The sequence below is a fragment of the Pan paniscus genome, chromosome 16, assembly GCF_029289425.2.
Source record: "Pan paniscus chromosome 16, NHGRI_mPanPan1-v2.0_pri, whole genome shotgun sequence".
Lineage (NCBI taxonomy): Eukaryota > Metazoa > Chordata > Mammalia > Primates > Hominidae > Pan > Pan paniscus.
In genome coordinates, this window is record NC_073265.2 from 55,733,407 (window position 1) to 55,759,512 (window position 26,106).

Consider the following 26,106-nt stretch of genomic DNA (forward strand, 5'->3'; position numbering starts at 1 on the left):
AGCGGAAGAAAAAATGTTTGGAAATTTAGGTCTCTGCAAACTAAGGGCCAATGTACTGGTATTTGTGACAGTGACCGGATGGGTGGGATGGGGTGATAATAAGAGTGCAAGGAAGGGGGATGGGGGCATCGTTTTGACTCTGAGGAGCAGCTTTAAGGCCTCTCACGTTCCAGCTCCAGGTAGCAAGGGGTTCCCCTTGACTGGCAGGGTAGATGTACCTGTGTAGGCTGTTAGGTGAGTGACTCCAGTGGAATGGAATGGAATCATGACTCAGCTCCCACCCCTGCCACACATATTTGTAAGAAAAAGACCCACATGCTCCATGCCTGGTGCAGAAGTCTAGAATGGGAATTCCTGCCAAACCCTGTCCCCTTCTAGCCTGTGTAGCCTCAGCAAGCAGATAGGTCTTATTACTTGTTTTTTTCTGCCTCCTTCATGATCCAGCCATAGATACTATATCTTACCAGTAGGGGTGGTTGAAGCAACAGACTTTGAAATCCTGACTGTTCATGATAACGGACTCCTTCCTGTGGATCATCTGGCCAAGTCTGCATTCTTAGAGGGTGGAAATCGACTGTCTTTCTGTTCTACTTCTACAGCAGCTGCTCATTTCATCTCCTGACAGTTGCTTCTTGAACTCAGAACAAAGGGCCTTGGTGTACAGTGTTTGCAAGCCAAGGGCTGCCTCTGATGGCGGACGGGGGTGTGGTCCTGGGACTTGTGGTCAGGGCTGGTCTGTGTGGAATGCTGATCCTTCTCTTCCCCAATCTACCTGTGTCAGTTCCCTCCTTTTCTATTTTCTCTTCCCTGCAGATGTCAAGCCCTCCAACATCCTAGTCAACTCCCGTGGGGAGATCAAGCTCTGTGACTTTGGGGTCAGCGGGCAGCTCATCGACTCCATGGCCAACTCCTTCGTGGGCACAAGGTCCTACATGTCGGTATGAACAGAAGTTTCCATTGCTTGAGGTTCTTGTACGTTCAGGGAGAGGAGCCCAGTGGGTGCCTTTCCTGTGGAGCCAGAGTCTTGTGCTGGGTAGGGGACAAGAAGTGAGGGAGGAGGCACAGTGCTCTGCCCTGAGGAGATGAAGTTGAATGGGAAGATGGTCTTGGTCTTTCTTAGGCCTTGGAGCATAACTGGGATACTGGGGCCTTGACTCACTGAAAGGACTGTCCAGCTCCAGAGTGTGGCTTTCTTTCTGAAGGACTGTGAGCTCCAGCTCCCCTCTGGGCATCTCTACATGATAGTCTTCAGATCCACAAACCCAGGATGCTCAGATATGATCCACCCCAAACTACCTCACCTTCTCCTTTTCTCTTAGCAGTAAATAGACAGCATCATCTCCCTGGTTTCCCAAGGTAGAAACCTGAGCATTGGCTTTTAACCTGCCTTCTCAGCAGCCCGTCCTTTCAGTATCTTGTAGCTCCCAACTCCTGAGAGTCTGTTCAGAATTGTCCAGCCTCTTTTCTCCCTCTTCACTATGTCTGTCAGACATGTACCCCTCCTTCTAACTGCAGCATACCTGGACCCCTCGCCAGAGTCTCTGCTCCACTTCAGCCAACACCCTGTGTTGAGGGTATTCCCTCCTGCTCCTGGCTCTGCTGGCTCACACTGTCACCAGAGCGTTGCGTGGGGCCATCCTCACACTATGGCAGCACCAGTGTGTTTTCTTCCCTCCTCCATACCACCGGTTCCTTGGGGACAGGGACAAGGTGTCTCTCTTGTCCTTAGTGCCTGGCATGGGGCCTGGCATGTGGTAGGTGTTCAGGGAATGCTTGGCAAGTGGGTAGATGTTTAGTTGGCTGAGTGGGAAGGTACATGGATAAAACATTTCTGAGAATGATTTGGAAAGGTGGAAACGTGAGTCTGGGCCAGTGCTGAAGTGCGGCAGAGTGGAGGAGCGTTGGAGTGAGTAGGCAGTCTTTACAGAAGTGGCGGGGAGTGCAGGCCCGCATGGAGGGGGGGACAGGCGCAGAGGCTCAGATCTTAACTTGTACAAAGCATTTTATGTGTTCTCTGTCAAAGCACATGTCATGTCCCTGGAAGGTCTCATTTGATCCATGTGGTTGTCCCAGGAAATAAAGATTATTGTTCCCATTTTAGAGGTGAGGAAGTCTAGATTCAGGGAGGTTAAGCAACCTGCCTACTTAACCTTGCTGAGCCAGGATTGAAAGCTAGCTGCCCCCTTGCCAGGCAGACGCCCTTTGCACAGCACACCCTCATTTGCCTCTTGGGGAGGATTTGGCACCTGTGCCCAGATCCCAGTGTGAACACATCCTCATTCCTTCTTGCTGGCACCTACCCCCCACTGAGACTCCAGCCACTGTCAACATCACTCACCTGGCACTGACCCACATCCCCACCCCTCCCCTCCAGTGACCCACAGTGGAACTCTCTTTCTCTGTCATCTCCTCATTGCTTCTTCCCTAAATGTCTAATAACTGAGCAGCTGGCATCCTGGGCCATTTGACTGCCAACTCTCAAGTTCAAAATCCATTAACAGGCCCTGGGAGTTACTAATCAAGGGTTTAATGGTTGGGGTTTTTTTGGTTATATGGTCAGTTACGAAATAGTCCAGTGTTGGAGTTAGTGAAAAATGCTACTGGAGAAGTTAATGTCTACGTGAATATACTATGGCCAGAATAAAGATTTTTTCGGTAGGGTTCTTGAAATACATGTGCTATTTCAAATAATGCTCATTAAAAATAATGCTTTTGTATAGCACTGTATACTTTTTTTCTCTTTGGCTTTTCCCACCAATATCAACCAATATTTGTATTGCATTTTACAACATTTGACATACATTTTCTTTTTTTTTTTTTTTTTTTGAGATGGAGTCTCACTGTGTCACCCAGGCTGGATTGCAGTGGTGCAATCTCGGCTTACTGCAAGCCCTGCCTCCCAGGTTCACTCCATTCTCCTGCCTCAGCCTCCCGAGTAGCTGGAACTACAGGCGTGTGCCACCACGCCCGGCTAATTTTTTTGTATTTTTAGTAGAGACGGGGTTTCACCGTGTTAGCCAGGATGGTCTCGATCTCCTGACCTTGTGATCCACCCACCTCGGCCTCCCAAAGTGCTGGGGTTACAGGCGTGAGCCACCGCGCCTGGCTGTACATTTTCATTTGATTTGATCTTCTTAGTAATCCTAAGTAGAGTTTTCTTATGTCATTGTTACTGTCATTTTCATCATCATCAGCCACCGCCCCCCCCGCCCCCCGACCTTTTTTTCTTCCGACATGGAGTTTTCGCTCTTCTTGCCCAGGCTGGAGTGCAGTGGTGCGATCTTGGCTCACTGCAACCTCTGCCTCCCGGGTTCAAGTGATTCTCCTGCCTCAGCCTCCCAAGTAGCTGGGATTACAGGCATGCACCACCATGTCCAGCTAATTTTTGTATTTTTAGTAGAGATGGGGTTTCACTATGTTGGCCAGGCTGGTCTCGAACTCCTGATCTCATGTGATCCGCCTGCCTCAGCCTCCCAAAGTGCTGGGATTACAGGTGTGAGCCACTGCGTCCCGGCCCAGCAGCAGCCCCATTTTATAGATGAGGCTGATATTCAGGATCCTTTAGCTTGTAAGTCCCGGAATTGGGATTTAAGTCTCAGGCCCACTGACCCCAGATCTTTTGTTCTATGTATCCACGGCACCACCTCACTCCCAACCCGCATTCCACAAGCTTCATGTTTCAGATTCAGTGACAAGATGAGCCTCTCATGCTGGGCTTCGGACAGGCTGCCCTGCGCGTGCAAGACTGTGGCCAAGCTGGGTAAAGCTGGAACCACAGGCTGTATTGGCAGCCAGGGCACAGCCGATTACATGTGGTCTGTCAATTTAGGCCAGATTATAGGAGAAATAGAGCAGGGATGAGGGGTTAAAGCCACAGAAGCCAGCTAGGATTTGGTAAACACAGTGTTGGGGGTAGGCAGGAGGCCAAATTCAAGAGGTTAGTGGAGCTCTTGAAACAGGATATGAACTATTGAGAAGGGACAGAAGAGAAAATGCATTAGCAGACCCAGGGGTCCAAGTTAGGTTAGGTGATTATCACTGTCTGTCTCTCCTGCAGCCAGAAAGACTCCAGGGGACTCATTACTCTGTGCAGTCAGACATCTGGAGCATGGGACTGTCTCTGGTAGAGATGGCGGTTGGGAGGTATCCCATCCCTCCTCCAGATGCCAAGGAGCTGGAGCTGATGTTTGGGTGCCAGGTGGAAGGAGATGCGGCTGAGACCCCACCCAGGCCAAGGACCCCCGGGAGGCCCCTTAGCTGTGAGTAGCCTGGTGTGTCCCCATCTTGGACTGTTGGAGGGGAGGGTCCCTTACTTTCAGGGGTTTCTGGAGGGCTGATTCTCTGTACATTCTGCCAAGACTGATTCTCTGTCCCTGGATGCCAGGCTAGGGCCAGGGGAAGCAGCAAGGGTCTCCAGGTGGGTGTTGTTACTACCAACAACTTCCTACCATTTGTTGAGTACGTACTATGTTCTAGGTACTGCACTTAGGACTTTGTATACATTATCTAACCTTTTGTATTTATTTATTTTTATTATTAAGGGTCTTGCTATGTTGCCCAGTGCAGTGGCTAGTCACAGTCTTCAACTCCTGGGCTCAAGCAGTCTTCCTCCCTCAGCCTCCAGAGTAGCTGGGACTACAGGTTATAATTTATTTGCGGGGGTTGGGAGGGAAGGGGCTCACTCTGTCACCCAGGCTGGAGTGCAATGGCATGATCACAGCTCACTGCAGCCTCAAACCTCCCAGGCCCAAGTGATCTTCCTACCTCAGCCTCCTGAGTAGCTGGGACCACAGTCACATGCCACCATGCTCAGCTAGGTGGTTTTTTATTTTGTAGAGATATAGTCTCCTTATGTTGCTCAGGTTAGTCTTGAACTTTTGGGCTCAAGCAATCCTCCCGCCTCAGCCTCCCAAAATGCTGAGATTACAGGCATGATCCACCATGACTGGCTTCTAATTTGTGGGGTTTTTTTGTTTTGTTTTGTTTTTGATACTGGGTCTTGCTCTGTCACCCAGGGTGGAGTACAGTGGTGCCATCATGGCTTACTGCAGCCTTGACCTCTTGGGCTCAAGTGATCCTCCTGCCTCAGCCTCCTGAGTAGCTGAGACCACAGGCATGCGCCATCATGCCTAATTTTTTTAATTTTTTTGTATAGATGAGGTCTCGCTATGTTGACTAGGCTGGTCTGGAACTCCTGGGCTCAAGTGATCCTCCTGCCTTGGCCTCCCAAAGTGGTGGGATTATAGGCATGAGCCACTGCATTCTAATTTTTTAATCATGACTTTTGGTAGATTTATTTTTTATTGAGATATAGAATTCACATAAGACAAAATTCACATTTTAAAGTATGTAGTTCAGTGGTTTTTAGTGTATTGTTCCATGTTGTGCAGCCATCACCACTGTCTTATTCTGGAACATTTTCATTACCCCAGCAAGAAACCCCATCCCCCACTCCCCCCTGCCTGATCCACTGACAACCACTAATCTACTTTCTGTGTCCACGGATTTGCCTAGCATTATATAATTTTAATAGCATTTCATTTGTGATCACGACTATAATCTGAATTTTAAAGATGAGGAAACTGAGGCACAGTGCACTTGTTAAGGCCACATAGGCTTGCAAGTGGCCAAGTCTGACTCCCAAGATGATAAACACTGTGCAGTACCACCTGCCTCTCTGAATGTGAATACTGGGAAGTAAACCTGGTACTCAGGGAATAGCCTGACCTAGCCAACTGTTTTTTATGTAGCTCCTGTCTGGCCAGGGATACCTGCCCTGTACCTCCATGAGGTCCACATGAGAGAGAGCTTGTATAAAGGGGAAAGCAGAGGGGGCTAGAGGTAGCTGATGGCAGGTCATTGGAGGGGCTGGTGGCTGTGGCCTCTGAGGCTCGCCCGTGACTCTAGGAGACAAAAGGAAGAAACACAACTTCATGGAGAATTAAAACTAAGTCCTTTAGTTATTTAGTTGCTATCTCATTTGTGCCTCTCTCAATAGAAGGAAGGGGGAAAGGACAGACATAATTATTATGTCTCTGCTTTACAAAACTCAGAACTTTGTTTGGCTCAGCAGTGAACTGATTTGCCAAAGGTTACGAACTTAAGATGTGGCAGAGCCCAGACTTGTACCCTGGCCTTTGCTGGTCCCCTCTGTGTTCAAGCCTTATCTGTGGCTGTTTAATGTTTATTGTCCATGACCCTGTTCTGGTCCCAGGGATCCATGCCCAACCCTTTGCCTCATATTAACAAGTAATCTGTTTCTGAGAAGTATTTTTTCTTTTTATAAAATTTGTAGCATACGGAATGGACAGCCGACCTCCCATGGCAATTTTTGAGTTGTTGGATTACATAGTCAACGAGGTAAGTACTGCCTGGTTTCCTTCACCTTGGAATTTACTTGCTCATCTTAAGAAAACACCCAGGTGGCCGGGTGCAGTGGTTCACGCCTGTAATCCCAGCAGTTTGGGAGGCTGAGGCGGGTGGATCACACGAGGTGAGGAGTTCGAGACCAGCCTGGCCAGCAAGGCAAAACCCCATCTCTACTAAAAATACAAAAATTAGCTGGGCATGGTGGTGCACGTCTGTAGTCCCAGCTACTCGGGAGGCTGAGGCATGAGAATTGCTTGAACCTGGGAGGCGGAGGTTGACTCTGGGAAAAACAAAACAAAACAAAAAAACACATCGCTGTCACAGGTTCAGTCTACTAGGGAGTTTAATTTAACCTCTCTTTACTGTATGCACAGCTTTATACATGGGCTGTAGAAAAGCAGTTTCAGGATTAGTTCGTCACTGCTTAAGGATTTGAGGGAGGCAGAGGATGTTGCATTTGTAGGAGTCAGAAAAAAAGCCATCCATCCTCTACTGCTGGGGACCTAGGCTAGGTGGTTCTGGGTGGTAGTCACATTAAGGGAAGGGATATCTGAGGTTAGATGCGCCATTGCGTCTCCTAGTGTGCACTGCTTTCTTCCAAAATTTCACATTAATTTCCCATGCAATTCTCCCAAGCATTGCTGAGGTAGGCCAAATTGGTTCCTCTTCAAACAGGTGAGGAAATTGAGCCTCCGAGATGAAAAGTAGCCCAGGTCCTTCCCACCCAGTGCTCTTTCTTCCTTGCCACCTCCCACCTCCCACCTCCCATTCTTACCTCCTAGGAGGCTTGGCTGCATGGCAGTTGTTCTACTGCAGCCTCTGCTGGCACACAGCCCCTCTGCTGCCTAGCTCTTTCCTGTTCAGAAGGAATGGATGCTGCCTCTGGAGGCCAAGCTGCTGGTCTCCTCTCTCCCTTGAATGGTCCCTTGATTCCCTCAGCAGTGGGGACAGTCTGCAGAATGGGGCTTGCTCTGGGTCACTGTTCTAAGAGCTGAGTTCTAGTCCTCACCTAAGATCAGACTGACATGGCCCTCAAAGGAAGAGCACTAGGTTGGGCTTTGTGTTGGGGATCAGTGTCTCATTTTTAATCTCAAATTAAAAACGAGATTTTGGGCTGTGCATCAGAGAAGTGACATCATGGACATTATGTCTGTGGGTCAGCATGGGTACACACAGCTCCCAGCCCAGGTACATAAGTGGGCCCACATTTCCTGGACTGCATGGAACGCCATGAGCCCAGTGCTCCAGAGCCTTGTACTGTATAGTGCTGCATGATCACCATGGGAAAATCTGAAAACAGCCTCATTTCTGGAATGTACAGGTAACATTCTTCGAGATCCAGCCCTCTGTCAGTTAACGTTTTATTAACTTTTCACTGCCTCTCTAGGGCTCAGAAAAGGGATTTTTAAAAACCGGTTTGCTTCTGCAGGTGCTGTCAGACCTGGGCTATGCCTGGTGGTTTGCACGTGCCCCTAGCTGTTGCTGCCAGTAAATTGCTGGTTACGTTCCCATGCCGCACTCCAAGATTTACCATTGTAGAGTGTCAGAGCTTGAAAGGGTCCCTGAGATCATTAGGCCCAACCTCTTCATGTCATAGAAGAGTAAACTGAGGTTCATAGAGGAATAGTGATTAGTTCAAAATCACCCGACAAGTGAGTGGACTTGACTTGGTCCCAATTCTAAATGTGCTATTTGAGATCAGTGGTTCCAACATGGTTACCCAACAGGCAGCACTGGCCTTCTACCTGTGCCTTTCCTTGACTGGATGAGAGTAGTACTGCCTTTGGACTGCAGAGAAGACTTTAAAAAAAAGTAGCACTGGCTGGTGGTAGGGGTGGGATGGGGAGAGGAGATGGCTGGAGCAAGGAGCCAGGCATTTTTCTTATCTCAACATGTGTTTGCAGCCTCCTCCAAAACTGCCCAGTGGAGTGTTCAGTCTGGAATTTCAAGATTTTGTGAATAAATGGTAAGTTGGCTCCTTGTTCTCTGGAAGCGTATACTCTGGATTTGTCAGGCTCCCCACCCCATTTCTGGAAGCACCGGCATTGCTTCTGCAGGCAGAGTTTTGCCCTTTACCCTCCCGTCTGATGATTCTTGGCTGCTGCCATAAGCCCTTTTTTAGAGTGCCAAGACTTATGTGGCATGTCTAACTACATCATGGATGTAGTAGCTGCTCCTTTTGGTACTTGCTCTCCAGGGATTGGCACGTTGCTTTTTGACCTTAGTTTAACTCAGCAAGAATGTATTAACTTACTGTGGGCATGATACTGTGCTTAGAACAGGAGGATGAATCAAGCCCAGGCAATCCTCAGCCTCTAGTGTGCAGAGAAGACAGGCATGCAAACATGTTATTTGAGCTAGAACCAGTGCCAGGCAATAGCTCTTACCTTGTCTTTCTTCCTTTAAGCTTAATAAAAAACCCCGCAGAGAGAGCAGATTTGAAGCAACTCATGGTGAGTCTATTTATTCCGGATTCTTACAGTACCTGTTTATTCATTTGTTCTTCTTCTCTGTCAGTCATCTGTGCAGTACTTCCAGAGCCCATTCATTCCCTGCCCACTGTGGTCCAGCTGAGCCTGGGGCTGCAGAATACCAAACACCAGTCTCCTTTGCTCTCCCATCAGTTTAAGGGAAAGCTGGGGTGACCCCCACAGCCTGAGTAAGCATATGCCAGAGGAAAGGCCTGAGGGGGCCACGGGAAAGAAAAGGCCAGCCCACCCCCTTCATGGGGATGCCGCCTTTCCCTAATACTGACTGCCTCACCTTACATTCAGCCTCCTTCCAGAGTCACTCTCCGCCTGCTGTCTCGTTTGGTGGCAGTGGAAATAGCTAAGTAATACTGTAAATATCTGGACAGCCATAGACGGTGTATATAGTATAATATGCACTAAGTCCATCATTTTCTTTGTCCCTTCTAACAAGCCTGTGAGGCATTTAAGGCAGAGTTACTGTCTCCATACTGCAAGAGTAGGCTCCAAGAGGTGACTTGCCCAAGGCCTCACAGCTGCTGTGACTGGTGGAGCAGGTCTTTGGGCCTGCAGCTGGCCCCACTGTTGCTCAGGGGCAGGTGCCAGGTGCTCTTTCCAAGTGCAGCACAAGCTCTAGACCTGAAACTCTTGGATTTTCCTTCCTGGTGGGTTTTGTTTTGTTTTTTGTTTCTTTTTAACACCACGTTCTCTCGTTTCCTTACATGCAGGTTCATGCTTTTATCAAGAGATCTGATGCTGAGGAAGTGGATTTTGCAGGTTGGCTCTGCTCCACCATCGGCCTTAACCAGCCCAGCACACCAACCCATGCTGCTGGCGTCTAAGTGTTTGGGAAGCAGCAAAGAGCGAGTCCCCTGCCCGGTGGTTTGCCATGTCGCTTTTGGGCCTCCTTCCCATGCCTGTCTCTGTTCAGATGTGCATTTCACCTGTGACAAAGGATGAAGAACACAGCATGTGCCAAGATTCTACTCTTGTCATTTTTAATATTACTGTCTTTATTCTTATTACTATTATTGTTCCCCTAAGTGGATTGGCTTTGTGCTTGGGGCTATTTGTGTGTATGCTGATGATCAAAACCTGTGCCAGGCTGAATTACAGTGAAATTTTGGTGAATGTGGGTAGTCATTCTTACAATTGCACTGCTGTTCCTGCTCCATGACTGGCTGTCTGCCTGTATTTCGGGATTCTTTGACATTTGGTGGTACTTTATTCTTGCTGGGCATACTTTCTCTCTAGGAGGGAGCCTTGTGAGATCCTTCACAGGCAGTGCATGTGAAGCATGCTTTGCTGCTATGAAAATGAGCATCAGAGAGTGTACATCATGTTATTTTATTATTATTATTTGCTTTTCATGTAGAACTCAGCAGTTGACATCCAAATCTAGCCAGAGCCCTTCACTGCCATGATAGCTGGGGCTTCACCAGTCTGTCTACTGTGGTGATCTGTAGACTTCTGGTTGTATTTCTATATTTATTTTCAATATACTGTGTGGGATACTTAGTGGTATGTCTCTTTAAGTTTTGATTAATGTTTCTTAAATGGAATTATTTTGAATGTCACAAATTGATCAAGACATTAAAATGTCGGATTTATCTTTCCCCATATCCAAGTACCAATGCTGTTGTAAACAACGTGTATAGTGCCTAAAATTGTATGAAAATCCTTTTAACCATTTTAACCTAGATGTTTAACAAATCTAATCTCTTATTCTAATAAATATACTATGAAATAAAAAAAAAAGGATGAAAGCTACTTTTGCTTTTGTGGTAAGCTTTTCAATTTCTTTAGTACACAAGAAATACTGGTTTAGCCAAGCAACACTGGTGAGGGGGAAAGGTGAAGATGACGAGGAGGCTGGAAGGCAGAAACACGACACCGAGTTCAGTGCTTTGGACTAATGGGGCTTCCTGTAATTTCAATCTCTGGACTCAGTCCAGCTCTTCTCACCCAACACCCTTATCTGTGACTCTTCCAACCACCTTCCTTGTGGGACCTGTGAATAGATCCTGTATATTCCTTTGATCTCTTTTATACAAGGGAAAAGCAGCTGATGGGGGACTGGGAGCAAATCTGAGAAAAATGACACAACATTTCTTATCTCACAGAACATTTCTCATTTTCCATATACCAATAGTTGAGCTGAGGGCCTGCCTGCACTTTTAGGCTAGTCATGCTCATAGGAGGGCCTTGCTGGTGGCCAGCTTGCCTACCTGGTGTGGGAGCTTTCTGCACAACATAGGACAGTCTGTCTCCTTTGCGACATTAAGCAATGGTTTCCCTTCTTTCACCACTTACACTTAACCACACCTTCCTGGAAAGGAGGAATGTGCCTGGCGCTGGCTTTGTCATACCTGTGAGGTGGCAGTGATGTCACAAAGCCATTGGGAACTTTTAGGTACATTTGAGGCTGCTGGTCAATACCTCTCCGCTCATTATTTTCTTTGAAAGGGCAGGTTACAGAAACTAAAGCCAACATATATATTTATAAATAAAAGGCCCATTCCTTTTTAGATTAAAAACAAAACTTGGGTAAATAATCTTCTAAGTAGGTAGTCCAATCTAGAGGTACCAGAGCTTGGGATATTGCCAGGATTTTAAAAAAAATGATCAGTGTTGTATATACTGCTGCCTAAGCTAGTCAACTTTTTTTTCTCTCACTGTGAAGTATAGCTTTTCTAAGTCAACAGTTTAACTTATACATTTTCAACATATAAACATTCAGGCTGGGTTTTAACATTTACACTGTGTGTCTTTTACAAATGACAGGATACCACCACTACTGAGAATGTTTCATTAAAATGAGAATACTACCTCCTTTGGAGAAATGTTATAACCTGGTATCTAAAACCTAGATCTGACCACTTTCATGCTCAGTGTCTTTTGAGGGGTGTTTAGATTTTTTTTTTTTTAATTTTTAGCCAAGAATTATGATCCCCGCATGAATCTTGCAGTGTTTTGAGCTCCCAATGCCAGATTCTTACTGAGATACCAATGATAGTTGGATTTTTAAATGATCTCATTAGCACCTCATAGCAACCTGTGAAACTGCTAGAGCAGATGTGAGTATCTTCACCTTACAGATGGGAACGTGAGTTGCAAAGAGGTGAGAGGACAAGTGACCAGTTAGTGGTAGAGCTGGAATTCATCGTCAAGTTTTCCAGCTTTTAAAACCCATGCTCATATTTTAAATTAGACCCCCAAAATTTATGTACCTTGATGCTTTTTGCTCCCAAACTGTCTTCCCATTGTGTGTTCTAAGGAACATGCTCATTTAAACTTCTGGCTGTTTCCTCTAAAAGCAGCTCAAAATAACTTCAATGAAATGTGGATTAACAAAAAAAGTATTGTTTGTTTTCTTTGGGAACTGTTACATAAGTTCTGCTTGACATGATTCTTTGTGTTTTGTTTGGCTTTTACTGTTGCTTGGGCAGGGGAAATTAATTTTATAAAATTAAGCAACTACTTATTTCATGGTAGTCAGTGGAAAAGGGACAGTATGCAGAAATGAACCTCAACTTCAGATACTAAGTAAAAACTCTTATTCTGTAACTGTCATCTGTTAACAAAAATCCAGTCTTCCGGCCTGGTGTAGTGGCTCACGTGTGTAATCCCAGCACTTTGGGAGGTCGAGGCGGGAGGAAAACCTGAGGTTGGGAGTTCGAGAGCAGCCTGACCAACATGGAGAAATCCCATCTTTACTAAAAATACAAAATTAGCCGGGTGTGGTGGTGCATGCCTGTAATCCTAGCTACTCTGGAGGCTGAGGCAGAAGAATCACTTGAACCCGAGAGGGGGAGGTTGCAGTGAGCCAAAATCGCGCCATTGCACTCCAGCCTGGGAATAAGAGTGAAACTCTGTCTCAAACAAAACAAAACAAAAAACAAAACAAAAAATCCAGTCTTCCAAGCATGGCACATCTCTCTTAAGGACCAGAAATGGATTTCAAACCATCCTGTTGTATCTTTTCCTCGGAGAAGGAACTGCTGCTTCTCTCTGTCGCTATCTAGAAACCAGCAGGCTCCATGATGGCTACTTATAATTTATTTATAAAACATTTTACCAGTGAGTGATGTCTCAAGTGAGAGGTGATAACAGATACACAAAGCAGTTTATAGCATGCAATATTTCAATGCCTCTGAGAGGTAGAAACAGCTTGTGCTCTCAGATGGCCCTCAGTCCTTCCCCTTGTCATCTTTCTGTCCTAGACTGTGTCCTAACTGCTCACAAGGGTTCAGCGGCATGCAAACAGTCTTTAATTGGTTTTCTTCAAAGAGGCATTGTTGACTGGAAAGACTGGCTTGTATTTAAACTCTGCTCTTTTTGCAAATGCCAGACTTTCTCAACAGTATTTCAGAGGAAATTTTGTTTTGAACAGTTAACTGAATCTGACCAGATTACAGACAGCACCACCCATATTACTCAATGCTAAGACACAGCATCTTTGATTTTCTGTATGTCATAACATTCTGAAGCTTGAGTTACCGATGGAGCCATTTTTGCAACTACACATCCTCCTTATAGTTCCTGCTTTCCTTTCAAGCAGATCACAGGGCCCAGGGCAAGATGATTTCCTTGAGGAGAAGTAGCCTGAGCCTTAGAAATGCAATTTGTATAACTGACCAGCCTGGCTTTCCCCCTCCTTTAGGAATCTGATTCTTCTTCCTCTTCCTCCTCCTCCTCTTCCGTCACATGACTCTTTGTGCTCAGCTCCAGGGTTGTTTGGTTGATTGATGCTTCATTGTCTACATGCACCAACATCTGTATTGGCCAAGGGCATCACAGATTAGCAGGAAAGATGCTGGCCTCAAAACAGCAAATTCTTAAAAATGACTTAAAATCAGATCTCAATTGCATATCTATCCCCAGTACTTATGACTAAGAGGTATGGCCACTTTCCTTTTATACCCCCACCTCCATTACCAAAATGGGGCAACAGTAAATGCCCCAGATTCAGTAGAATGTTACCTCATTTACAAACATTATTACACAAAGCTCCATAAGATTTGTGCCAACTTACATGTGCTGCTGTATCATGGTTTTAAATGTCTTAACACACAAAATCTGGGAGAACTGCTCAAATATTGTGTACTTAGATTTTGCTGACTTACTTCAGGGCATTTGGTAAGAGATGAGTATGATGAGGACTGGAGCTCATCTTTTAGCACTGTGCCTTGTACTTGAAGCCACACTCTTGAATCCCAAGGTTACTTATTCACAAAAAATCAAGAGTTTTGACATCGTCCTACAAAAATCTCCACTCTCCCCCGGGTTCATCTGAGTAACTAGACAGAATGGATGACGAGGAGGATGGAGGTAAAACATTAGTAACTACTTAATTAATTAGTGTATAAGTAGCTGGTAGGAAGGTGGTTAATGGAGAGTTGCCACCTTATTAAACCAGAAAACTGTTATCAGCACTTCTCAGAGCCCTTTGGGCTAGGTAATGTGATTTACAACAGTTCTTCACCACCCAAGCAGCATGGGAGCAGAGCAGACTTTGCATGACTCTCCTAGGCCTGTACTTGATTAAGCTTACATCATGTGACTGTTCAGGTACAGTGTGAGAAGACAGCATCTCATCCCCTCTTCTAGAACTGATCATTGATTGGAGGGCTAATTCTTCAACCTAGAAAAGAAGAGTTGAGGACACTTTTCCTTACTATTTCACTGGACTACTGATGTGGGTAAACTGCTGGGCACACTATGAAACATTTGCATCAAGAGAGGGAATGAAAACTATCTCTGTGTTGCTCTAGAGGGAAAGTTGGGGGGGTAGGCTCTTAGGTTTTCTCTCTTTTAAGGAGATGAGTAAAGAAAGACTCTAGCCCTTTTCCCCTGGGCTGAACAGGTGTTCTGGCTGAGTCATGGCTTCCACTTCCACAGACCTAGCAACTCAAAGTACAAGTGTGTCATTAAAACAGCCAGGTGTCATCTGATTCCTCAGAGAGAGAGATTCCCTGGACCTGAGGCTGTTACTCAGTAATGAGAACGTGAAGGAAAGAAGAATAGAAAACAGAGGTGTTTGCTGAAGCATAAGGAAATCTGGGCTTTGGAGGTGGTCATCAATACACTCATTAAGTACTTGTAAGGGTACCGTGGCAATATAGAAACACAAATAAGTGGAGGGCATTATGACTTCCCTAAGGAGGCCGGGCGCGGTGGCTCACGCCTGTAATCCCAGCACTGAGGCGGGCGGATCATGAGGTCAGGAGATCGAGAACATCCTGGCTAACACTGTGAAACCCTGTCTCTACTAAAAGTATAACTTCCCTAAGGAAAAATGCTTATGATTTTGATATGTCACAGGTGTACAATACTTTTCCTTTTACAAAGGGCTTTGGTAATCCTCACCTCATATGGACTTAAAGTTTCTGAAAAAGGGCCGAGCCCAGTGGCTCACGCCTGTAATCCCAGCACTTCGGGAGGAATAGGCAGGTGGATCACCTGAGGTCAGGAGTTCGAGAACACCTTGGCCAACATGGTGAAACCCCGTCTCTACTAAATACAAAAAATTAGCCCGGCGTGGTGGCACATGCCTGTAATCCCAGCTACTTGGGAGGCTGAGACAGGAGAATCCCTTGAACCCGGGAGGCGGAGGTTGCAGTGAGCCAAGATTGCGCCACTGCACTCTAGGCTGAGCAACAAGAGCGAAACTCTGTCTCAAAAAAAAAAGATTGTGAAAAGAATGCTGAGCAGGGATTAGCATAATAACCTCCCTGGGACTTTTTTTTTTTTTTTTTAAGGCAGGGTCTCCCCATATAGTTGCATGCTGGAGTGCAGTGGCACAATCTGGGCTCTCTACAGCTTTGACCACCTGGGCTTTGGCCATCCTCCCACCTCAGTTTCCCAAGTAGCTGAACTACAGGCACGCACCACCACGCTCAGCTAATTTTAATTTTTTTTTGTAAGGCCGGACGCAGTGGCTCACGCCTGTAATCTCAGCACTTTGGAAGGCCGAGGCGGGCTGATCGCTTGAGCTCAGGAGTTCGAAACCAGCCTGGGCAACATGGTGAAACCCCGTCTCTACTAAAAATACAAAAATTAGCCGGGCGTGGTGGTGCACACCTGTAATCCCAGCTACTTGGGAAGGTGAAGCACGAGAATCGCTTGACCCAGAAGGCGGAGGTTGCAGTGAGCCGAGATCATGTCACTGCACTCCAGCCTGGGCGATACAGTGAGGCCCTGTCTCAATTTTTTGTAGAGACGAGGTCTCACTATATTGCCCGGGCTGAGGGGCTGCATTAAGCACAGGTTTGGGAAGTGGCCCACGTGGGCCTAAATCCCGACTCCTCCTCAAGGCCATGGCGTCAGTAACAAGAGCCACTGGAAGCTCCAGACATTAGGACAAGTCTCTTCTCCCAGGGCCTCAGTTTCTTCCTTGGTAGCATGGGAGGATCTAGGAGTTCCTTCTGGCTTGGCAAAACTAGAGCATTTCAAGCGCCAAAACAAACTAGAAAACAGCAGCTCAGGAGGAAGGGGTCGGTGGCCAGAGGGGTCTAGGCGAGCCTTCGGGAGGGAGCACTTCCTCAGCGTGCTGTCTGAGGGCCATCAACATTTACAGGAAGCAGCAGGTAGGACTGCACTTGCCAAACACAGATCCCTGGGCCTCACCCTAGACTTGCGAGGTCAAGATTCTGAAAGATAGGGCCTAAGAAGCGCACAGCAAACTCCCCAGGTGATTCAGATACCTGTTTGTTTGTAAACCTCTAAATTGGCGCCACCACAGCTAGTGAGTAGCGGAGAACTGGCCGCAGCAGATGGTCACCACAGAGGCCCAGGTTGGGGGGAAATGGTCGCTCGGGAGGAATGGAGGAGGGGCAGGAGAGGGCCGCGGGGTCACCTTGAGGCGGTTCAGCTGGTCGTGCAGGGCTGCCTTCAACCGCAGCAGCGTCTCCTCCTCCTTGCGCAGTTCCTGAAGCCGGCTCAGCATGTTGCCTGGTCACATAGCCAACCTCCGCGCGGCTGTCGGCCCGGCACTCGGTGATGACGCCATCGCCGCCGACTCCCGGAAACCGAGCGGGGAGGCGGGGCTGCCCGACACATTGGGGAAAGGCGAGGAGTGCGCCCCCTTCCGGCGCCCGCCGTAGCCTGGCCACTCCGCGGGGGACGAGCTGCAGGAAGGGGTACAGCCTGTGTCAAAACACCTTGATTCATGAGTAATGATCAGGATTTTGAAATTAGATCCATGGAGCTGTAAAGAACCTGAAGAAATCTTGGGTTTGGCTATCCTTTAATCCGATAGGCCATTTGCGCACCAAGTGGTCAAACACCGTTTCAAATGACCGGGTGAACAGCACTTCCAACGTGGTGTGCCACCAAGTGGCTATCTTTAACCCCACAAATCCTGCACACGTGTTTGAAATCAGTAGCACATGAACTCTACTGTGTTAAGAGGCCCTGCAGGGTAGGACTCACAGTGGACTTTAAAGGGGTAAGGCTGCACAAAATAGAGAACTAAAGAGCATGAAAATAAAGCCGTGCTAAGAAACGACGTGCTTAAGAACGGAGATTTGGCCCTGGAAATGGGGAGGGTTAACAGATCACCTTGGCTGTGAACTGAGACCGTCTTGACAGTTCGAGACTGTCAGAGAGAAGCTGACAGTTTAACAATCCAGATGCAAAACAAGACTTTTTGACACAGGACAAGAGGTTAATTCTAGGGTAATATTTGCAGTTTAGCTTTATGGGTAAAAAAAAAAAAAAAAAAACCCTTATATCTGGAGGCATTTCATGGGTACTTCTTTTGAACACACTTGGTTAACATAATCACCAAGACACACAGGCAGTCCTGAAAAATGCTTCTGGTACTTTTCAGAGAGTCTTGCTCTGACGCCCAGGCTGGAGGGCAATGGTACAATCTTGGCTCATTGCAACCTCCACCTCCCAGGTTCAAGTGATTCTCTTGCCTCAGCCTCCAAGTAGCTGGGGTTACAGGCATGCACCATGACTGGCTATTTTTTATATTTTCAGTAGAGACGAGATTTCATCATGTTGGCCAGGCTGGTCTTGAACTCATTGGCTCAAGTGCTCTGCCCACCTTAGGGTTCCAAAGTGTTGGGATTACAGATGTGGGCCAGTGTGGCCTTCTGGCACTTTTTCAAACCATGGGTGAAAATACTCAACTCTATTGTCATAGCTGGTTAAAAAGAACACTTCAAGAGGTAATCAATTTTACTGCCGTACCAAAAAAATTGTGCTCTCCAATTGTGCCCTCTTGTGGTTAAAGTTAAATCTTTACAGAATTTAACCTATTTTCCATCTGGTGGGGAGCTAAACTTGAACAGCCTCTGCGTTTCTGACCAAGTCCTGTTACACCTATTTTTCAAGCCACATTATTTAGAAAACCACAATTTTTTTAAATCATTCCCCTTCCACTGAACTCCATGGACTTAGTATAAATCCATGCCCCATTTTATACCACACTATATAAAATGTAACAGTCTAAATTATGGCCAACAAAATGTCACTTTAAAAAAATTCTAACCAAGCTTTACAGAGCACACCAAGTCATGTTTCTCACTGCCTGTATAATCAGGTCTTTATTCAAAAGAAGCTGTCCAAAATGATTTGACCTCTATGGAATAATCAAATTTAAGAGTTTATGCAGCAGGCTTCTTTTCCTCTGTAGTAGGTTTCTTCTCTGCAGGCTTCTTTTCAGGGGCTGGTTTCTTGGTAGCTGCTGCCTTTTTTCCCACCAGAGGCTTCTTCTGCTTCTTAACACCAACAGCAGCCTTCTTTCCTTTCTTACCTACCACAGGCTTCTTGCCTGCAACCGCCGCCTTCTCATCTGATTTGGCTTGTAGTGCCGCTGCTGCAGCAGCTGCCTTATCCACCCGGAGCTTGTGCTGCAACAAATTAGGCAGAAAACAGTAAGAATCAAACCCCTGTAAGAACTTAATGTATCAGGAAGAGAAAAACAAAAACAAAACAAAAAAACCAGCCGGGCACGGTGGCTCACGCCTGTAATCCCAGCACTTTGGGAGGCCGAGGCAGGTGAATCACCTGAGGTCAGGAGTTTGAGACCAGCCTAACCAATATAGTGAAACCCCGTCTCTACTGAAAATACAAAAATTAGCCGGACATGGTGGCGTGTGCCTGTAGTGCCAGCTACTTGGGAGGCTGAGACAGAAGAACTGCTTGAACCTGGTAGGTGGAGGTTGCAGTGAGCTGAGATCACGCCATTGCACTCCAGCCTGGGTGACAGAGCGAGATTCCGACTCAAAAACAAACAAACAAAAACCCCACTCACATTCCTGGCCTGGCGAAGAATGGTGTTCCGGCGCATGGTCTTTGCATATGGGTTTAGCTTCAACATGATTCTCAAGTTTTTCAGTGGGTTCTTCTTTAGGACTCTGCGATGGATCTTCTTGCTATAAAAAGGCAGATACTGTATCAACATTTTACTTAACATTATACACATACAAATTTTTGAAACAACCAATAGTATAGGGTTGGGGCGAGAATTACACTCTAAGTATCACTTTACCGTGGTGCTCGAAGGGCTCTTTGGATCTCTGGGCTTTTCAAGATTCTGCTAAGATCTGTATTAATCATCTTGTGCATGGGAAGACTGAAAGGGAAAAGATTGACATGTACATGTAAAAGTAATCAACCAAAGAACAGGAAGCTCAACTGAAGCTTTATTTTTAACCACTATGCTCTCCAAAATATCTACTACACTATCACTTCTCATAAACATGGACCAGGCCGGGTGTGGTGGCTCACCCCTATAATCCCAGCACTTGGGGAGGCCGAGGCGGGTGGATCACCTAAGGTCAGGAGTTCCAGACCAGCCTGGCCAACATGGTAAAACCCCAACTCTACAATTAGCCGGGTGTGGTGGCACACGCCTGTAGTCCCAGGTACTTGGGAGGCTGAGACAGGAGAACTGCTTGAACCCGGGAGGCGGAGGCTGCAGTAAGCCACGATCACACCACTACACTCCAGCGTGGGTGAGACAGAACAACTCTGTCTCAAAAACAAAACAAAAAACCAAAAATATAGACCAGGTGAGTCTCATTTTGGCATACTGTTGCTGCACATAAGGGGAAATGGGAATAAATTTAGAAAACATGTAAGCCAATTCTGAATGTTAATATCCACAATATAAACTTATCTGTGCTTAGTATATGAAAGATACTTACTTGTAGTTACTCTTGAGGGAAGCGGCTTTACGCCAAGTGCCATACAATTCATCTAACTTCCGGAAAGCACTTTCAGTCCAAATGCAGAAACGTCCCACATGCCCACCAGGAGCAAGCTTCAAAATGTTCAGCTTGCTTACATTAAGCAGAGTAATTCCTTTTAAAGGGAAAGAAAAATTAGGGAGCCTGTATTTCAACAAAAGAAACACAAATTATCTTTATGGCTTAAGAGCTATAAAAGGTACCTGAGAACTTATTAATTATGAAGTTTCAACCATCAATGGTGCAACTCTTTCAGCCATAAATCAGAACTTCCACAAAATCATGTGTTTCAGAAACACGGACCTTAAGTGGAATCTCATCATAACAAAAGCTGAGTAGACTTGCAGAGTATACCTAGTCAATATATGTAAGCAGTTTAATTACCAGGGATGTTTCTGAAGGCCTTGATGATACCATTATCCTCATTATAGATGATGCACGGGCCCCTGCGCTGGATACGGCGACGGTTTCTCATTTTGCCTTTGCCAGCTCTCATTCGCTGAGAGGCATAGACCTACAAAGTGAGCAGTTTTAGTATTCTGATTAAGATAGAATCTCTGCAATAGATCTTCAGAGTTTTAATTCCTTTTTACAGATGATTAAACTGGGCACAATAACTTGCCAAGGTTACACAGAGCCATAAACAGCAGTTAGGATTCAAACCCAAGTAATCGGGCTCTGAGGTTCTTGTTCTCTCACACATTAAGGCTTAGCTATACTGCCCTTATCTTCTGAAATTCAAAGTGACAAACTGTGAACAAGGAGTACCAAACTGTAAATGTGCTCACTGAACGGACCTTTTTGATATCATTCCAGGCTTTAAGTTTCTTAAGGAGCAAAACAGCTTCCTTGGTCTTCTTGTAGCCTTCAACTTTATCTTCAACTACCAAAGGAAGTTCAGGAACTTCCTCAATACGATGACCTAACAAAAACCAATGACACTAACTTGGTTATCCTGAAACTTTTGGGGAAAAAAAAAAAATCAAACATTTTATACAACCAATAAAAGCAAAATGGTATTCCGTTTGCCAAGTCAGAATTTCCACAAATATCATGTGTTTCAGAAACACGGACCAATTAAGTGGAATCTCATCATTTTGACAGTTAAATAAAAATGCGATGGGTACGCAACAGGCAAGTTTAAGTTGGAAGTTTTCTAAGGATATACTAAACTACTACTTGAATAGTTCCCCAGTTACGCTAGTATTCCCTGATTGATTTGTCAGATTTAAGTAGTCAGACCTAGTATTTGGTAAAGGATTAAAATTTAATCAGACACTTCAGAATGAAAACAATGTGCAATTTTAACAAAGGTACACGTGAAAGAAAAGTGGGGCATTTTGTATCACTGATATGAAATATTTTTGATTAAAAAATTTTTAAACCGATATGTAACATGTATTTCTGGAGTACATTTGATAACTGAATGCAGTCATTTGTCAAGATCAAATCAGTGTAACTGGAATATCCATGAACTAAAATATTTTATGCTAAAAACATTCAAATTATTCTCTTCTAGCCATCTTGAAACGGGTTACTGTGAATAAAAATCACCCTAATGATCAAATAGTAGGTGTCTTATTTCTTCTATCAAACTCTCTTATATGAAGTATTACAAACCTTTAGACATGACCAGTGCTGGTAGGGCTGAGGCAGCCAGGGCAGAACAGATGGCATATCGTTTTTGGGTTGTGTTCACTCTACGATGCCAACGGCGCCAGGTTTTGGTTGGTGCAAACATTCGGCCTCCACGACACATCTATTTTTCCAGTCAAGAATCACATTTCTCAAATTTTAGTAATTACAACAAGGTTATTTCTTGCTCAGTAAGAATTTTCGTCAACCTTCTGTACCAGCTTACTGACAGCAGGCAACTGTCGCTGAGAACAGAGTAAGACGCAAATTACGACATCATTGCAAGCAAAATAACCCCATATAAATGAAGCCCCTTCTCTTCAAGACAAAAAAAGGTAATATTTTTACACCGTATTATCATCAATAAACCAGACCCAGGCCGCTAAATTCCATCAGAGCTGACCAGTCTTAGGTAGTTAAACAAAGGATACGTTTCCAAAAGCACCCTGGCCAGAGCGGTGAGTCCCACCACCTCGAACTCTGGGAATTCGAGCCACAGCTCTGCCAGTACCCCAAGACTCAGCACTAGTCTGATGACCTAAAATTGAGAAGAGATAAAAGTTGTAGCTGCTTCATCATACATACCAACCCATGACTATTATGCATGGTAGCAAACAGCATCAGAACATCCGAGAAAATCATGTGGTTCAGAAACACGGACCAATGAAGTGGAATTTCATCACTACTGTAAAGCAGTCCCTAAAATATCTGCAGAAGATATAAATCCATACCTGCTAATTCACTGACAGCGTAGGGCTGTCTGTTGTTTTTGCGCAAGTTGGTGTGAACAAAGTTCACAATATCTGGTCGAATAGGAGCCTTGAATACAGCAGGCAAAGTGACATTTTTGCCAGATGACTCCCCCTTTTCGGAGTACACCGATATCAGTGGGCGAGCACACGCCTAAAGAAAAAGACAAGGATTATTTTTATTGACAAGTAATGTTTGAAGCAAACTCTTCTCATACCCCAACAATACCATTAAATACTCAATTGCAGAAGAGACTGGTATGGTGGGGCAAACAACCCTTAAACCAAAATAGCAGTAAATAACTAGAACCCTTAGAATCTCAACCTCTACTGCACAATTTTATTTTCAAAAAGAATTGTTTATCATAAAACTTTCAAAGCAAGCCTTATAAAGCACAATAGCTAAATCAAAACCATATTGTAAGGTTTGGAGATGCTGTTTAATGCCAATTAATCAGCAAATCCTGTCTACCCGGGCTCTACTCATCCCAACTTCCATCCCTGTCCCACTCACCCTCACCCTCTACTAAACACGTGTTTCCAAAGCTCACCAGTGGAAAGACTGGTGATATTACTTTTTGTTTAAACCTCCAAGTCTTCCCAACTGTGAGTAAAATGAAAATCCTGAGGCTGACCTACACCATCTTCTCTACTTCTGATCTCAACTCCCATACACTCTTCCAGATATTTTTCGGTCTCAGGACCACCCAGCACTTGCCTCAGACTTTCCAAGTGTTCACTCTAAAGCTCCTCTTTGCCAGCTTTCTCACATCCTTCAGGCCACTTTAAGCTTTCTCTGATCACTGTTTAAAGCCAAACCACTCCTATTCCCTATGTTTTCATCTCTTACTACCATCTAGTATTACTATGTATTTAGTCCAACTCAACTATGATCCCAGTCAGGACAGTGTCTGTTTTGTTCGCTTAACTCCCCCGGCACACAACACTACATAGTATATACGAACACTATTTGTGGAAAAGCAGTACACATGTTAACACTGGTCTTATTACGAGTTGGCTAAGGATTCAAAGATTTTGATAACACCGAACAATTTTTAAGCGAAGAGAACCAGAAAGCTTTTAATAGAGATGATTCCTAAGCTAGGCAGAGACAAGCATCCAGAAAAAGGCTAAATAAGCAAATATTCTAACACAAGGTCCCACTGCTCCTGAGAACGACCCAGTGCTTTCCACTACTGCTTCCCGGCGCGTCCGGCGCTGGGAACCCCACGTTGCCTCTAAGATGGCTGCCGTATCGCCGCACATCCCAGTTCCACACCAGAAAAAGACGCCTTTGGTCCTCATCTCCCTCTCCTCGCTCTATCTCCTACAGATTCCACGCTCCGAACCCCAAATCCTTCCTTACTGGCCCCGAGATACGGGGTAAGGCCAGCCAAGAGGACTTCCACTCACCATGGCGGAGAGAGGAGACAGCCACGCTCCTCTCAGCCCGGCTGCTGCCACAGGAAAAGGAAGTGCTTATCACTCCCGCTGTATATGTCACCTTCCCCTTGACCGCCCCACCTTACCCGCCTAAGAACCAACACGGATACAAAAAATATCTCTCTACCACACTACAAAAGTAAAAACGAGAGTGTTATTTCTTTATTTGTGGGAAATTACGGTATCTATTTTCTTCCAAACCTAATAATAATTCTTAGAAAATAGGGACTCCTTTTCGCGGAATAATCCATAGGGGGAGAGGCCAACTCTCGCGAGTCGAGGTCAACTCTCGCGAGTCGAGGTATCTTCTCCCCAACCACTGCGCCTATTTTAATTATTGCAGACGGAAGTTGAAGACTGTTGACATAGTAAATAGCTCTGGGTGGCTTGAAATGAAAGTTTAACTTTGCGGACAAACAGGACTTATTGTGGGGGAGGGTGGTCAAAATAGTCCCGGCGGGGCGGGGCCACGACCCCTGACGTCGCCGGTCCGGCGCGCAGTTCAGTTTGGCGGTTCTGGTACCGCTCTCACATTGGGGCGGGATGTGGGAGCGGCTGAACTGCGCAGCAGAGGAGTTTTATTCTCGTCTCCTTCAGTGAGTCTAGTCTCTTCTTTTGGCTGGGGTCCTGGGACAGCACTTCTTCCCCTGGGTATCTGGATCCCCGCCCTAAGCCTCTTGCCACTCTGGGGATCAGCGCTTTGCCAGCTTTCCTGGGGTCCAGGAGTTGGGGAGAGGCCGGTTCTCGGCTCCGGTGTGGGGTTGACCGTGTGGGAGCTTGCTTGTCTCAGGAGAAAACGTGTACGTCATCAAACGAGATGGAAGGTGGCAAGTGTTCCAAGAGGCGATTTATTCTTTCTACTGATGGACACACTTGCCATAAGTAGAGGCACCACCCGGGATACGGAAAACTAGGTGTTGGCATCCTTCCCCTGTTTAAAGCCTTGTTGACTCCTAAGAGTGAAATGTGGTGTTAGTCTGTTAATCTCTATTATTCGAGGTAGTTGCCACATGAGCTACAATTGTAATGATAGCAGATTGGTGTGTTGCGTTTTGAAAACACCTTTATTTTTTCACTGTGCTCCAAGACTTCATTTTATTCTTATGGTGAAGTACTACTACCAAGGGGATTCCATCAAGTTCTGCATCCTATGTAAAAATCTAATCCATAGTTCTCAAATTTAGCATGCATCAGAATCACCGGGGGATTGTCAAAACACAGATTGCTGGGCCCCACTTCCAGGGTTTCTGATTTAGTAGGTCTGAGATGGGGCCAATTAATTTGCCCTCCTGATAAATGCTAGGTGTAACGGATACGGCTGGTGGGGCATCACACTTTGAGAACCGCTGTGTAATCTAGCCCATGATTTCCTAAATGTTATAATTTTTCATTGTTTATCTTCATTGCTTTTTTTCCTGCTTACAAAAGTAGTGACGCTTGTAAACGTTTTGAATAGAAAGAGCACTAGCTTTTAAAAAAAACTGGCATGTCTTGGACATCTTTCATTGTGACTCCTTATAGATCTATCTCATTGTTTTTAGCTGCTATATAGTATTTCACTCTATGGCTGTTTCATCTTTATTTAAGATAAGGCCGGGCGCGATGGTTCACGCCTGTAATCCCAGCACTTTGGGAGGCCGAGGCGGGCGGATCACTTGAGGTCAGGAGTTCTAGACCAGCCTGGCCAACATGGCAAGACCCCGTCTCTACTAAAAATATAAAAATTAGCCGGGCATGGTGGCGGGCACCTGTAATCCCAGCTACTTGGGAGAATTGCTTGAACTCGGGAGGCAGAGGTTGCAGTGAGCCGAGATCGTGCCAGTGCACTCCAGCCTGGGCAACAGAGCAAGACTCTGTCTCTAAAATAAATAAATAAATAAAAATAAAAATCTCCTATTAACTAGGCATGGTGGTGCATACCTGTAATCCAAGCTACTCTGGGCGCTGAGGCAATAGGACTGCTTGAGCCCAGGAGTTGGAGGCCAGCCTGGGCAGCGTAGTGAGAACCCCTCTCTAACAATAAATAAATAAATAAATAAGTCCTCTATTGATACAACTTTATTTAGACCCTTTTTTTTTTTTTTTTTTTGTTGAGACGGAGTCTTGCTGTGTTGCCAGGCTGGAGTGCAGTGGTGCGATTTTGGCTCACTGCAACCTCTGCCTCCCGGGCTCAAGCGATTCTCCTGCCTCAGCCTCCCGAGTAGCTGGGACTACAGGCGCATGCCACCACGCCTAGCT

The 26,106-nt window shown here is 45.7% G+C and overlaps 4 protein-coding genes and 4 non-coding genes across 12 annotated transcripts in view; 2 read left to right on the forward strand and 6 right to left on the reverse strand.

Annotated features, from left to right (window-relative positions):
* Positions 1-10,607, forward strand: part of MAP2K1 (mitogen-activated protein kinase kinase 1) — a 101,788-nt gene extending 91,181 nt beyond the window's left edge. The window contains exons 6-11 of the mRNA XM_003827992.6: positions 814-938; positions 4,058-4,259; positions 6,296-6,360; positions 8,274-8,335; positions 8,777-8,822; positions 9,566-10,607. Coding sequence (XP_003828040.1) covers positions 814-938; positions 4,058-4,259; positions 6,296-6,360; positions 8,274-8,335; positions 8,777-8,822; positions 9,566-9,679 — 614 coding nt within the window. The 3' untranslated portion in view covers positions 9,680-10,607. The remainder of the gene's footprint in view (positions 1-813; positions 939-4,057; positions 4,260-6,295; positions 6,361-8,273; positions 8,336-8,776; positions 8,823-9,565) is intronic.
* Positions 8,803-17,538, reverse strand: SNAPC5 (small nuclear RNA activating complex polypeptide 5). Of its 4 annotated transcripts, XM_024925700.4 has the most exons (4): positions 16,696-16,978; positions 14,392-14,481; positions 13,476-13,613; positions 8,803-9,781 (listed from the first exon to the last, which is right to left on the reverse strand). In XM_024925700.4, the coding sequence occupies exons 1-3, from the start codon at positions 16,783-16,785 to the stop codon at positions 13,497-13,499; spliced, it is 297 nt and encodes a 98-aa protein (XP_024781468.1). In that variant the 5' UTR covers positions 16,786-16,978; the 3' UTR covers positions 8,803-9,781; positions 13,476-13,496. The 4 variants fall into 4 exon arrangements, with proteins under 4 accessions (XP_024781468.1, XP_063452817.1, XP_034794881.1 ...); XM_063596747.1 differs by lacking the exon at positions 14,392-14,481 and having other exon boundaries at positions 16,696-17,538; XM_034938990.3 differs by lacking the exons at positions 8,803-9,781; positions 16,696-16,978 and adding an exon at positions 16,544-16,684 and having other exon boundaries at positions 12,378-13,613.
* An 829-nt stretch (positions 17,539-18,367) lies between these two features.
* RPL4 (ribosomal protein L4) lies at positions 18,368-24,219 on the reverse strand. Its single transcript, XM_003827997.5, has 10 exons — positions 23,839-24,219; positions 22,408-22,579; positions 22,108-22,214; positions 21,662-21,800; positions 20,839-20,963; positions 20,426-20,555; positions 20,000-20,156; positions 19,342-19,425; positions 19,105-19,225; positions 18,368-18,700 (listed from the first exon to the last, which is right to left on the reverse strand). The coding sequence occupies exons 1-10, from the start codon at positions 23,839-23,841 to the stop codon at positions 18,455-18,457; spliced, it is 1,284 nt and encodes a 427-aa protein (XP_003828045.1). The 5' UTR covers positions 23,842-24,219; the 3' UTR covers positions 18,368-18,454.
* On the reverse strand, positions 20,301-20,369 carry LOC112437233 (small nucleolar RNA SNORD18). The gene has a single exon (XR_003025869.1). It is a non-coding gene; the product is annotated as a small nucleolar RNA SNORD18 (small nucleolar RNA).
* LOC112437232 (small nucleolar RNA SNORD18) lies at positions 21,071-21,142 on the reverse strand. The gene has a single exon (XR_003025868.1). It is a non-coding gene; the product is annotated as a small nucleolar RNA SNORD18 (small nucleolar RNA).
* Positions 21,862-21,960, reverse strand: LOC112437333 (small nucleolar RNA SNORD16). The gene has a single exon (XR_003025957.1). It is a non-coding gene; the product is annotated as a small nucleolar RNA SNORD16 (small nucleolar RNA).
* Positions 22,293-22,364, reverse strand: LOC112437234 (small nucleolar RNA SNORD18). Its single transcript, XR_003025870.1, has one exon. It is a non-coding gene; the product is annotated as a small nucleolar RNA SNORD18 (small nucleolar RNA).
* Positions 24,124-26,106, forward strand: part of ZWILCH (zwilch kinetochore protein) — a 45,088-nt gene continuing 43,105 nt past the window's right edge. The window contains exon 1 of one of the 2 annotated variants that reach the window (XM_055098207.1): positions 24,124-24,169. Coding sequence is in view for 1 of the 2 variants with exons in the window: in XM_003827996.4 (XP_003828044.1) it covers positions 24,412-24,464 (53 nt within the window). In the remaining variant the exon portion in view is untranslated. Of the gene's footprint in view, positions 24,465-26,106 lie in introns of both variants that reach the window. The other variant, XM_003827996.4, reaches the window with a different exon arrangement.

Coding starts and splice junctions, on each gene's coding strand:
- SNAPC5 (XM_024925700.4), bottom strand. CDS start 16,785: ATGCTGAGCCGGCTTCAGGAACTGCGCAAGGAGGAGGAGACGCTGCTG. Junction 14,482..16,695: donor ACCAGCTGAACCGCCTCAAG/GTGACCCCGCGG, acceptor CTTCTTTTCTAG/GTTGAAGAATTAGCCCTCCA. Junction 13,614..14,391: donor TACCTGAACAGTCACATGAT/GTAAGCTTAATC, acceptor TGGCCAATACAG/ATGTTGGTGCATGTAGACAA.
- RPL4 (XM_003827997.5), bottom strand. Junction 20,556..20,838: donor CCTGGAATGATATCAAAAAG/GTCCGTTCAGTG, acceptor CTCACTTTGTAG/GTCTATGCCTCTCAGCGAAT. Junction 20,157..20,425: donor GGCCTTCAGAAACATCCCTG/GTAATTAAACTG, acceptor TCCCTTTAAAAG/GAATTACTCTGCTTAATGTA.